Raw genomic sequence first — 14692 nt, 5'->3', positions numbered from 1 at the left:
GGGGTTGTCTCTCCCACTATCCAGGCAGTCATTTATTTTTACTGAAGCTTTCCAACAGCTGGACAAGGAGGTGAAAGATGCCACTAAGAAGTTAATTGGAGGTGCTGCACCAGGAGAGAGAGCTGGCATTTTCTCTTTCTGCACCTTTCACTGCTGGGGTCTTGGGACGGCCAGCAGTACAATGAACTATCACCAGACTGCTGCGAAAATTAGCCAAACTCATCTTTCATTGATGTGTGCAGTATTGTTGCAGCCATGTCTATCCCAGGATATTAGAGAGACAAGGTGGGTGAGGTAATATGTTTTATTGAACCAATTTCTATTGGTAAGAGAAACAAGCTTTCGAGCTTACACACAGTAAGCTTACAGTCTGAATAATTTTCCCATACCTGAAAATTTCTTTGCTAGAAGAGCTGTGTGAAAGTTCAAAAGCTTCTCTCTTTCACCAACAGAAATTGGTTCAATAAAAGATATTACCTCACCCACCTTGTCTCTCCAAACTAATCCTGTCTACTTTAATAGATTTCTTTAATCATGATTGCCAATCCAGATCTTTATGTGAAATCAAAACTATAGATACACCAACGCTTTATTCTTAAAACTTTTAGGCTTTATTTCTGACACAGATGTCCAATTTTTTAGGTTTAAATTTAAATAGCTGTCAAAGCTAAAACTGAACAAAAGCTGCTTTTCAGGTATTATGAAGGCCTATTATTAATGCTATCACTGCACCTGTAGTTAGAGTTTTAACACTATGATTAAGACTGAGTTGAAGGACCATGTTACACTATTGTTGTACCCTGACCTGGCTAAAGCAATGTCCCAATTTGTAGTGCAGATGCAACCTTAACTGTGTTCTGTAAACAGGCTAACGCCAGGAACATGTAGAAGATTAAATCTGGTTTGAGTTACAAATTAGCCACATGCTGTAACCTACTTTGTACAGCCTTGTTCTAAGAAATTGATATATGCCATGGTTATCACTCGGGTATTTGAGCAGCTTCCAAAAATGCATAAATACACGTCCCGCTGAAGAGTGGGTTAATTAAGGTGTTAGTAAATAGGAGGTTTTGTTAAGCAGATCACAGACTGTGTGGACTGGATGGGAGGAGCTGACTTGATCTTAACTCAAACTCCTGATTTGGTTTCATTTAAACTATAGTTGGGCATTGAGAGTCATTTTATATCTTTGGAGATGGAACTCTCATGCATGTTACTGGGCAGCTCTCTTGCAAATGACACACATTTTATGGGCATCCATCACCCAAAACTATTGCAGGTACTAGACCTGACATAAGATGCCACTCTTAGAATTTCTACTGTCTGTTTCGTTCATTGTAACAGAAAAGAAAAGTACAAATGGAGAACACCTTATTTTAAAAGATGGTTAATTGTTAGCTTTTCAGCTAACAGGTATCCCAAATTAGGTGGCCATTAACAGGGAAGAACAGAGGGTGATGGCTGAGACAGGTTAATTTTACTATTGTGTAGGGCATTAAATTAATGCACCAGGACAATAGCATTGCTGGTGTACTTGATTTTCAGTGACCTTCTCTTGTGAGGTTTAAAGTGGCAGGTAGTGTGGTGAGATCAGATCTCTGAGGTTCTGTGCTTTTTTTTTCTCCTCTGGGAATGACAATCAGTTTGGTTTCTCTTTCTGAACACCTCCCGTGTTCAACTATGCATGTGTATGAACGCATGCACACGTGCACACACATGCTTGGTGTTAGGGGAGACAAATAATGAAGTATGGAATTGAGTATTATTTAAATGGAAATGAGTGTTATTTAAAAATAATAACAACAGATCAATAAAAAAAAAATCCAAAACTAAACTACAATTAAAAAAACCTAGAGTGGAACACAAATGTTTGTGCAGCCACAGTCTCTTTTTTTTGATGGGGGGATGAAAGAAGTCCCCCAAGACTCTTGTTCTCAGGTATGTTACTTGCAAACAAATGAGAAAAGGTAAAAAACAAACAAATCCTTAACATGGTATCCTGTTGCCAGGGTGATGACAAATTCATCTCTGGATGTTATCGTTCTAATAATTTATACTCACAATGGACAAGCCTGCATCTTATCAAATCAGAGATCTTTTGCTAGGCCTGCTTCAGATCCATCCCTGTAGAGGTACCTATAAGAAATCAGTCAGCTAATGAAATCCAGATCAAGAGAGATTTGGGGGATCACTGATTTGATTTATTTCCATATATAATTAAAATACCATGCAAATCATCCAGAATCAGCAGTTTGTGTCTATAATCATCCTGTGTAACTGTGTGAATTTAGTATTTTTCACTTCCTCTCCCTCTATTCCACTTCTTCTGTAATCTACACTTACTCAGCAATTTTTATACTTTTTTAAAAAGCCCAAACCCACCTTTTCAAATATGAAGCATAATCAATCCCACTTTTATAACCTACCATGTATTTAAAAAACAGTGATCATTGTCTGTTTCATTAATGCAAATAGTGGCCTGTACTGGTGTCATATATGAATGCTCCCATGTTATAATCATGCTTTCCATTTGCCATTTTCTCTTACATCTTTTCAGGGAAGCAGAGCTGGAAACCACAGCTGTATTTAAAAAATGCACAGAAATAGCATCCTACTTGCTTGCTATATCATTCAGCTCCTTTGTTTGTTATAACCTTGCACTCATTTTGAGAGCTTGTACAAAAAAACTTTGTGCTGACCATACTTTTACAAGCTGATTGCAATCAAAACCCTCAGGTCAAAACATATATTCCATGTATGGTTTCTCTTTCCTGCCTTTGGTTCCAGAGATATAACACTTCATACAATGCTAACTGCCCTTCACTGGCTGGATTTTCTCTATGATAAGCTTTACAGGTTCATTCTCTTGAGATTATACTACACATCATATGATTTATGCAATTATCTCAATTGGTTAAGCCCTTCCATGCATGGGAATTACCATTAGCTCACATTACTATACGAATGTGCACATCCTAATGTTTCAGGTTATTTTTGTTTTAATCAGTTTGATCAATCCTGTGTCCTCCAGTCTCCTGATTGTTTATTTTCTAAAACTCTGAAAGATTAGGAAAGAAATAGGCAAGCAGATGTGTATCTCAACTCCCAGTAGCTGAGAAAAAATTGCAAACTCCTTCAAGTCATTAATATCACTGAGTCTTATATTTGCAAATATTTGAAAGAGCCACCTTTGTCTATTGCTCTCAATACCATACTGAACCTAATGTAACAAGTTTGTGCTGCTCAGTTTGGCATGCAAAATTATACACAAGTTGAAGTGGCAGTTCAGTCCTGCACCCGTTTTAGTCAATGGCAAAACTCTCACTGAAATCAATGGTATAGGAGTAAGACCTAAATGAAAAGCACTACTGTTACGTTCTGATATTAAAGAGGAATCTTGGCTACTGGCTATATAATACTATGTGTTAGATATTGTGGTGATGAGAGTCATAGAAATGCTTATAAATCAGTTTTGCCTTTTTATTTTTTGCAAGAACCTAGTCACTCTTACGTAACAGAAAACCAACAGATCGGCTATGATCCTGCAACCCTCATTCACAGGAATAATCCATGCTCAACCTCTTTCTAGATATCAAATCTTTGTAAGACAAACGTGCTCTTTCTGCCTAAAGATTTTTCCTTTGTTTTAAAAAGCACAGCACAATCTGTATCACAGAGAATGAAGTAAATATCTTAACAAAGTGTTTAAAATAATAATGAAAGGTTCTTTCTATAATATCTGCACAAACATAGAAATGCTCCACAGAAGTTCTGAATAAATTGTGTGCTCAGTTTTAAAACTGGAATTCATTAAAATCAAATTCATACAAATACCTTTCCACATTTTATTTTGAAAAAAGTAGTGGAATAATATCTGGTTTTGATAGCAATTTAAAATAGTGGCCTAAGCATTCTATTAAGGGCTTTACTGTTTAGGTGTAAATTTTCAAAACAGTGTTTGGTGATTTAACTACCATTAATATTAAACACATTTAAATCCACAGCACAACACTTTGAAAATGGAATCCGAGCTGTAAATTCAGGGGCCACACAGAATCTATAAGTATCTCACAAATGCTTCTGTAGGATTTTTGTTTTCAACTCTCACTCACCATTGTCTGTACCACTATTTTAACTGAATTGCTCTTTTTAAGCATACATCTGGCAGTATAAAGTGACAGTACTTTATTGATGGTTTGTCTGTCATGCTTAGGTTTTTAACAGTGGAGCTTCTTCAGCCAACCCATGTTGGGTTCTGGGATGGTGATTTTATTGTCTGATTAAATAGCAGTATGAAGGCAATTTTTTCCTTATGTTAAGATATTAACATGCTGTGAGACAGGCGGTATGGGGGAAATCAAATCACTTATTGTTTGTTTACTCAGGCCCTTAAAAATTGATTTGTTTAAAGCTCCCCTAATGCATTGTCAAAGAATGTGTTCACTAGTAGATAAGCGAATGTCTGCTTTAACAATAATGGCCTTGGCAGACAACAACTTAGCCTGCTTAGTAATAGCGTCAGTTTTGGAAGACATAGAGATCCTAATGTTCAATATGCCGCTGATCAAGATTTTCCATTTTAATGGTAATAAACAGATTCATCTTTACGATCTTTGCCTTTCAAATCTCAATGCACTTTTTAACAGGGTAAGGTATGGGCTGCTAAGACTGCTTTGCGGTCTGCTTATGATTATTGTAGAGAGTTACTGGCATATTGACAGTAACATTCTTTGTTGACAGTACAGTGGTGGGGGGTCTTCAGGTAATCAGTCTGTGAGAGTCTGAATGTTCAGTAATAGTGGTTGCTCAAAGAATGGTAAAGCACCATTAAATAAATGTCAAAGATTATTTCTTTAAAAGGATCTGAACCAAAGTGTTTGTTAAATGATTTCAGTTTGAACCCATTCTATCTTAAACTCTTCCTCCCACCACACTGTCAAATTGTAGGCTTTAAATATGATAGATCTTGGATTTGATCCTGACCTGATTTAGTCTGACTACATAAAAGGCCAAGGCTTTACAAAACAGAAACCTACAGTTTTGCCCATCTCTAGTTATTACCATGATCTTTCTAGTCCTGTTAATACACTACTTAAAGCCTTTTGTATAAAGACATTGAAACTGAGTAACATTTAAAGCTATGTAAAATGATCTCTCTGCATTTTAAATAGTATTAGTCCATCAAAATAAATGCTTTTTGTTTGATACTATACTATACTATTTATACAGTAGTACTAATTCATGTTGAAATTCCATAGTTAGTTGTAGTTAGGCATATGAAACATCACATTTAATATTTTGTGAAGAAGAAAAATTCAAGTCTTCATTAAATTTCCAACTAAAATTTTGATTAATCACCTTTAGCTTTATTTAGTATCCTACCAAATGTTGAATTTAACTTTTTCCCACTTATTATATTTATTTTCAGAGAGGCTGCTGATAGCAGTAGCAGAAGGAAGATAGATAGATGCCAAAAATGGACAAATGCAACTTCTCTTTGTCTGACAGGGAGAATGGTTCCTTTGTTTGAGAGAGTAAAGAGGATTGTTCTGTGCACTGAGATTATCACAATGACTTTGATTTATAAAGGTCACTTCCGTTTAATTATATTTTTAAAGTTTACTCCAGATTCTTTCCAGTATTTAGTTTGTTAAAGTGTTGACACAATTTTGCTGACATTTTTCATAAGTGGATTATGCTCACAGTCAGTTTTTCAAAGCAAACAGATGGCTTCTCAAACAGAGCATGCCCACAGAATTTTTTGTATGGTATCTTTAGAATTATGACAACAGTGTCACAAGGATAAGTTTGTCATTAATTTTCTTGTGACAGATGATTCAGAATAATTTTTGCTTCCTCAGCTTGCTCAAATGAACCAGCTGTTTAAAAAAATATTCCAAGGAAACTCAGACAGAGATCAATCGGTACATACATGAATGCAATATATACTCAATGTTGATGGGTACATTTCCATTTCTAGAAGGAATGTAAAACTAGATTATCGCCAGAATCTCAAAAACCTTTAATGGAAGTATATTTTAGCTCTTGGATCCAAAAGAAATTTTAAAGCAATGCCTTAAGATAAACGTTTAAGCCATACTCAGTTTTAATGGCTTGATTATTTAAATATACTTAAGGAATAGACCAATGAACTATCAGATGTGAAGTAGTTGGATTTCCTAGGACCACAGATACAAATCTTGACATCATGTCATTCTCCCAACGTAGATAAATTGAATACCAAGTGGAGTACCATGAGTGGATCTTTTAGATGAGACGCGAACCAAGGCCTAATTTACAATGAGACATGAGAAGGATTTCCAAACCTGCCTTTCGCCCTAAAAAGAAAAGGAAAAATAAAAAAGACAGCACAGACCATCAGGTTAAGCTTAGTTTTTATTAGCTATTGAAGTTCATCTATCCTGTGTTGCTCCTGCTTGATGGGAAATATTCACCCCCCACTCACAGCAAGTGTGAACTGTTATGACTACGATTTGGAACTGTGCGCAATATGGGTTCATAAGACTAAACAGCTAAAATTGTCTCAACGAACACACAGGCTAGAAGGACATGAGGAGCTTTCTGGGCACCATACTGTTGTTAATTATTATTATTATTATATTATTTATATTCCGGCAGCACCCAGAAGCCAGTCAGGAGCGGGGCTTCATTGTGCTAGGTGCTATAAAAACACATGGGATGACATAGCCCCTGCTTCAGGGCTACTCATTATTCTATGTGGTATTTCCATTCTTGTATGTGGTTAACGTAATGCCAGTTTTAGACTTGTACATTTTAAAGCTAGAAGGGCTATTATGATGATGTAGGCTGACCTCCTGCACACCACAGGCCATAGAATTTCAAAGCCTTTAGTCTTATGCAGATGGAAAAAAATAACACCAATTCCCAGGTGGAGCCTGGGCCCCACCCAACTTGGTCACCATGGCAGTCAAGCTCATGGGAAAGATGCCAACTCAATTCAGACCTCAGGGCCATACCATGAGAAGGAGGCAGTAGATTGATACAGCCAGGGGAATTGTTTAAAAGGGGGCTGGGTTGGCCTCTTTCGGTCAAAGCCATCTTGCTGGGTTGATAACTCCAGTCTGGCTGAAAATTCCCTTAATCTTGGAATGGCTGATGGATCTCCTCCCAATAGCAAGGGAAGTGAAGGATGATGGTCCACCTGCTGCAGCACTACATGGACGAGATCTTCCCTCTCATAACTAAAGGTATTTTTTCAGTCAGGGTAGGGCCTGGATCCCTTCCCAAATAAGCATGTTCTTTTATTCTGTATTAATCTTGCAAACTAATGTTGACATTGACTCAGATCATTGGGATGCCATGTACTGTAGAATGGTTTCATTTCATGTTAGCTACATATTTGCTTGTCTTATTTGCATACACCAATGAATCTTCAAAGTTTATGAACCCCATTGTAAGTAAAGAGCTCTTGGGCCAGTATTCCTGTGGAGCTCAGAAGATCCACAATAGTGGTTAGAACTGCATGAGCCTGGACTCTAATAGTCAGGTTATGAAACTGCAGGATTTGGGCCAGCATTTTCCTGTAGATTCCTGGCCCTGACATCTTTGTTGCGGCCGGCTGCTTTTCCACACCACTCCCCAGCCAGTCAAGCCTTTGGGAAATGTTGTCCTATATGTCTTCAAGCAGATGTGAGACATGTAATGTCTATGTAATTTCATCATAGCATATATTAGGAAAGCTAAGACTGATTTAATTTTTGCAAGTTTGTAATAAATCTGGTAATAGTGAAAGGTTTGTCATATGTTGAGAAAAGCATTATGGAAAAGTTGCACTATTAGGGATATTTGCTTAGGGGTCTTGCATGGACATAGGACCTGAATTCACTGAAGTCCATGGCAAAACTCCCTTTGCCTTTGGTGGGTACAAACAGCACATGTTTAACCTACTGTATGGAAATCATTTAATTTAACAAAACTGGTCCTAGAGTTAAACAATTAGCAGTTTGGGATGCCCCTCTTTACTCAGAAAGAAACCTCAGATCAGACATTGTATAAAAATTTAGCCTAAAGGTGGTAAAAAAACCAAATCACTAAATTAATTTTGGACTAATTAACATCTTTTTTGTATATACACATATACACACAATTGCATTAGATACAAATCAAATTATAAACTTCAAGGCATTGCCTGGCTCTGTTTAAAACTGAGGTCTAGTCTTATTGGCAAATTGCAATAGTCAAACACAAACGTTGTCAAAAATGGTAAGGGTGAAGAATGAATACATATTTTAAACTGTTATGTCAGGAATTGTAGTTTTAGTACACAGCAGTGACATCAGGCAGACTGACGCCATTATGGCTGAATCTGTAACAACATATTACTGATAATGCCAAGTCTCAGCATTAGATGGGGCTGTATTGTAGGGACACGGAAGATTGTAGAGCCCAGATGTTTCATACTCTGCAAAACAGACGTTTAAAAATTACATTTATGTTCCTGAATTCTGACATCAACTTCAGTACAATTATTAGGTAACAAGAAATCATTACGTTATGTCTCAGATGATGCCACAATTCCATCTCTCTAGGTTTGCACCAGTATATGATCCAGTCATGGTAGTAACTTAGTGCTCTGTAAATATTCATGAATTTAGCCCCACAACACTCCCTATCACAGATGGGGTAACTGAGGCACAGATAGATGACGTGAGTTAGCCTCAAGTCATGCAGAATGTCTGTAGCGGTGTCGTGAAATGGACCCTGATCTCTTGAATCCCAATCCTAGTGCCTTTAACTGCAAGATAAACATTCATCCTAAAAGCGTAATCACACCTCTCTGGAATGTATGTGGTGCAGAATTTATTTACTGACTTCTGTAAACCTTAGCTGCTCCCCAGATTCCAGTCTTTTAAGTATATCCATCTGTATATTCCCATAACTGTCAGACTGAGCGCTCTCTCTTCTCTCTTTATAGTTTGGTGCTTCATAAGGAATATCACACAGCTACTCCTAGTCCCTGTATTTTGTGGGACTATTTATTAAATCTGATTCTTAGCATCTGTTTAGTAATTTACACTGTACAGCAGGGACAAGTCCATGTCATCAGGAAATGAGGCAATCAAGCTCTTGTTCACTGGCCTAAGATGACATCTTCAACTGCCATTGTTTCCCACACATTGTTTACCCGTGCAGAATCCTGACAGCTACCATTGTTTCTTGCTTTTGTTTACCAGGTTTGAAACAATAGAGTCTGCAAAGTTATGTGCCATGTTTCATTGGAAGGGAAGATAACTTGGTCACTGCAGTGGGCTAAATCCTGCCTGTTATGTGGCTGGAGAATGGGAGAAGCAGAGCAATATTAGCTGTGCAGTGCTTCCCATTATTATGATGTATCACTCTCATGACAGCCTTTTACTCCCCCCTCACCCACCCCCGATCTATCAAGTGGTTTTAGAATTCCAAAAGGGATGCTGGGGTCTTCATCCTTTGAACATATGCAGGACCCTGACCATGAGTTCCTGCCCATTACATATGATTTGTCTTGTAAGAACTCACAAAACATATATGGCATACAAGATATTAGATTAGATTGCATAGATGTAGAGATGGTATTTATAGTCAGTAAGGGCCAGATTTTTAAAAGGTGTTTAAGCACTTGAAGTGCAAATAGTCACTTAGTGAGATGTTCCAAGATGCTTAGAAATCTAAATCCTATTTATTTCAAGTGGAGTTTGGAGCTTTTGAAAACCCTGGCAGGCACCTATCTGCATATTTACATATCTAACTATCTTTAAAAATCTGGCCGTAAATCTTCATTGGAATATCTCCTGCCCTGAGATTCTGTGTTACATGCATGCGAATGGGCAATATGTGAAGCTGAAAAACACATTGTTTAGGGCTCACTTATACACACCTGAACAGTATTCCAGGAGCTTCCTTGTTACTGTCTGCTCTGCTTTTAAACATGTCATCCAATTCTTGTTCTTGTTGTCCAGTAACTAATGTATTATGGACTAAATTTATGGTCTCACATACAAAAGGGCATAATTAGCTTTTCATGGGCGCACAGTAATGCAGGAAAAGCAGCATCAGTATATTCCGGTTACCATGTGACCCATACAGATGCTAATTATGCATGACAGTAAAAATCTGCATTGGAAAGTTTGTATATGACTGGATCTGGATCAAGGTGCGTACACACTGAAACTCATAAGGTGAAATCCTGACCTCATTGAAGTCAATGGCAAAACTCTCATTAACTTCAGTACGACTTTGATTTCACCCATGGGACAACACTTTTTAACCCCCGCCCCAGAGAAATCATCCATAGTTCTATCTGTGGAAGACCTGCAGAATAGCATCTTTGTGTCTTGAAGAATGCCAGAGTTGCGGTGGAAAATGATGTGGCCCTTTGTGTGAGTGATGCTTTAGAAAACTGGGAGCTTGAAGTATCATTATGCACCATTCTAGGACATGTTCATAAATGTTTACAGTTTTTCCTTATATTTTAAAGGAACTTTTTGCAATCTGACATAACTCCTGCGTAATGATTTTAGAAAAGTGTGTAACTATTAAAATGGATTTACAAGAAAAGCAAGTGGAAATCTTTTCATTTTGAATGCAAATATAAACAGCTGTATGGAATGATGTACTTAAAGCTGTACTTGGTTTGATGTTGACATTAAGAAGATCAACTCAAGCTCTTTGACAACACTTCATTTTAATATCTAGCAGAATCTCCAGCTTTTATTTATTTATTTTTGCAGCACCAATCTCACATTCTTGTCACTTCACACAATTTAAAATATCAATATTAATTCCAGACCTTCTAAACATTAACATATTAATGGAACTCCCATATAACACCCCCAACTCAAAGCATTCCCACTCCCTTTTGGACAAAACTATTTGAAGGAAGTAAAGATGTTACATGTCTGTGTGTCCTAGACTCTGTAACACTGACCGTGTTAAGTGCACTTTTTTTGGTATCGTAATTCTCCTTGTTCTCAAATTAAAAACAGCTATCTAGTTGAGATTATGTATTTATAAACTTTCAGAGGGGGATAAACATTTTCCAAATGTTATGGGTATCAATACTTTGCATTTGTAGCAAGCAAACAAATAATAAAAACTATAGATACGTAGGCATTCTTCCTGGTAGATGACCCTCTTGTTGTTAATGTTCACAGGGAGGCAATTTTAAGTCCACTAAACAGTCAAAAGATGTCACTCTGGTGGCAAGATTGTTGGTTGTTTTTTTTTTTTAAATGCTTCATAGTTTTTATTTAAAACAAATTGACATGGTCAGATGATCCTGTATAAATCAAAGAGTAAACTCATTTTATATATTAGTAACTTCCCTAACTCTCATTTCTCAGTGACCTCTCGATGTTTTGGTGTAGGAGTGAGTAACATGGGTGCTTTTATTTTCATTTGAAATCTTACAAAAATATTTATCATCATGTTTGTGATGAGGAATGAGACATACAATTTATTATATTTGAAGTTCAGCATTTTCTCTGATGTTTAATAACTGGGTTGAGTTAACTTAGGAGACTTCACCTTTAAAATGTTTTGACATGATATACAAGAAGATTTTTGTGTATCAAATCCTGGATTCATATTAGCCTGCTGGAAGGTCAAAGTTGAAATGGGTTTAATGGACTCAACAGGGTATATAGAAATGTTTGCACATCCCATAAAAACACCTCTACCCACGAGAGGCTTAGGACTGGATAGCCAGCAACAACTAAGAAGTACTAACTGGGCTATGTGAGAAGGCTTTCATTAGTACTAAAATTCCCCCCAATTTATCCCAGTCAAAAGATTTGGGATAATTAATAATTTTTATTTAAGACCTAATGTTTCAAGGAGTGGATTAATGGAGCCGTTGTCAGTGGTGGTAGTGGCTACTAGCTACTAGCCACAGTGGTGGTAGCGGCTACTAGGTACTAGCCACTGTCAGTGGTGGTAGTGGCTCTGTAGAATCACTGTTCCAGCACATATGTTGGTGATGTATCTGAGGAAAACAATCTTCTCTTGATTCAATTAGGGTTGTCACTGCTCTGGGTATAAACAGGCCGGCCTACTATAACTTATTGACTTGTCATCTATTTGAGAGAACTCCTAGCTCATTATTAGTAAATCAACTTTATATTTTACTTAATAGAGAGAAGGGTCTTTCTACTGATGCTGCTGCCTTGAGATCAGCTTCACAAATTGCTGTAGTGGTTTGATGGCCCCTTGGGTTCTGCACCCCCAAAGACTTTGCCTTAGCATTTGCACCATCAGCCAGATTGGAAAGTTGTCCACAGAACAATGAACTAGCTAGAAAAGGCATATAAAATCCCTCTACGGACTAATAAATATTTTTCATTGTTATATGCGGTGTTGTTGTAGCTACGTTGGACCCATGATATTAGGGAGACAAGGTGACTGAGGTATCTTTTATGTGGCCGCCTTCTGTTCCCAGACCTGACGAATGAGCTCTTTGTAAGCTCAAAAGCTTGTCTCTCTCACCGACAGAAGATAGTCCTATAAAAAGATATTACCTCTCCCCCTTGTCTCTCTAATTAATAGTTTATTAGACATTGAATCTGAAGGCCCAGCCCACCAAGCTTTCTCTGCTATGACTGTTTCGGTTGCCTTTTATGTTGGCTAAAGGTACAGTGCTTTTAAAAAGCTGCCAGATGATTTTATTCTCTTCTGTCTGTGCTGAAATTAATAGTATGCCCCAGAGAGGATTGAAACAGAGCAGGATGAATTTGAACCATGTTCCATTATCAAAAATAATTTTAACGAGGACATGAGAACAGCAGCTCCTCTTTAAGTTCTTAACGATCTATATTATTCATGACTTTTTTCTTCATGTGTTTATATATACTCTTAGGGACAAGGAGATCTGTTGAAGAATGCCAAGAATGAAGCCATAGAAAATATGAAGCAGATCCAGCTGGCCTGCTTGTCATGTGGACTGAGCAAAACTGGAAGTGGAAATGTGGATGCAAAATCTAAACGATGCCTTGAGGCAATCGAGGAGAAGGATACTGGGGATGAGAATGGCAGGCTGTGAGAGAAGGCATAGCTGTCATATTTGTCATATATTTCAATAACTTTAAACTATTTTTTTTAAAGCATTTAAAAATTCACACAGGAATGCCTTTTGCAGGGTATGGGAAGTATTAAAATCCTCACATTGACAGTATTTTAATTCAGTTAATTTATCTAAGTTAAACTCTAGTAGTGAAATTTCTAATAAATCTGAGGAGTGGGTGGTGGGGCGGGAGTGTGAATGAGAGAGAGAGAACCTGTGTGTGGAATCCTAGAAAAGCCGTTTAAGAGTTGCATTATCCATTTACTAATTTATTCTTTTGTCATCTTTGAACAGACATGTTAATTCTGAAGATTAAAACAAACAGAATACTTATTGTATCAGTTTTGTGCTTTGTTTGACTTTCCTGCCTTTGTCATTTAATTTACAACTTTTAATATATTGTTCTGTTTAAATTAAACAAAACAGATTTCACTAACAAATAACCATTTGTTGTAAGGGTGAAATTAATGGATTGCTACAAATCCTCAATATCATTTTTAATGATCAATTAAAAATAAGTAAATGAAATATTAAACAGTCAGAATTTCTGAATAGTTCCTGATTGGATTTCAGGTGGACATTTCATTGAATTTTAGCTACTCACTCTTTGAAATACAGATAATATATAGTAATGTAAGAAATAGCTAATTTCTTTCATTCAAGAAGGTTAGTGTTACATTTTAGCTCTGCAGAACAGCTAAGATCCTTGCAAAAATGCATTTAACTTGTGTAGTAATAATAATCACAGCTTCTGCCCTCTAGTTATGAAGCGAGAGTTGTGAGTATTCATCAGTAATAAAATAACATGAAAGTGATTTTCAGTAATTCTGAAATATTCATCAGCGCCAGTATTTGAAGAAAGGTTATAGGCTTCAGAATCTGTGAGCTTTATAGCAAGTTGAGAGAATGGGTCGATTTCTGTCTGCCTTTCTCATACCAGCAATCCAATTTAAGTCAGATGAGTAAAGTAAGTATGGTTTGGCCATAGTTTGTCAGTTTTAAGAAGTATGCTGTTCTAGAAATTGGAAGTAAAGCTGCAGAATTGCTAAAAATACAGACCGAGAAATGGCTTGAAATAAGAGGGTACCAGCATTCTTGTGTTCAGTTATAAATGTCATGACCCAACAAATCCTTATGATAGTTTTGAGAATTAACTCAATTATGCTAATATACTGTCATTTAATGTACACAGAGATGATGCAGAACAAATGAATTCTTATCCTATCATCCTTAACAGGGTCCCGCTCATGTATTCTCATGGTGTTCATTTCAGTCTTTTCATACTGTGCTTAAGTGTAGTATTTGTGTTACCTCTAACAGAACTGAGTGTTCTATGGTTATAAAAGACTATATTTATTAAAAGCATTGCTTTTATTTTGAAAAGCTACTTTTTAAATTAATTTGATTAACAAATGTGCTAATTTTCTGAACTTAACAAAAGGTAATTGTGGAAAGTTTGACCATCTGAAAATCTTATATAGCTACTGTGTTAAGTTATTTTTGACTTCTTAATAACACTATTATGATCATGTTGCACATTACTGAGAGAGTAAAGCTATGAAACAACTTTGACCCATCTTTGTAAGTGATTTTACACAGAAGGCAAACACTGAAAGC

General features: G+C 36.7%; 1 protein-coding gene across 1 annotated transcript in view; it reads left to right on the top strand.

The window, feature by feature from the left end:
* PLCL1 (phospholipase C like 1 (inactive)) overlaps positions 1-14642 on the top strand; it is a 305584-nt gene extending 290942 nt beyond the window's left edge. The window contains exon 6 of the mRNA XM_067548964.1: positions 12872-14642. Within this exon, the coding sequence (XP_067405065.1) occupies positions 12872-13054 (183 nt within the window). The 3' untranslated portion in view covers positions 13055-14642. The remainder of the gene's footprint in view (positions 1-12871) is intronic.
* Positions 14643-14692: the final 50 nt, after the last annotated feature.

The sequence above is a fragment of the Emydura macquarii genome, unplaced genomic scaffold (genome assembly GCF_026122565.2).
Source record: "Emydura macquarii macquarii isolate MOO-44397 ecotype Brisbane River unplaced genomic scaffold, CSIRO-AGI_Emac_v2 contig_1253, whole genome shotgun sequence".
NCBI lineage: Eukaryota > Metazoa > Chordata > Testudines > Chelidae > Emydura > Emydura macquarii.
Note: the sequence above shows the minus strand (reverse complement) of the source record. Positions and strands in the feature narration are given on the sequence as shown.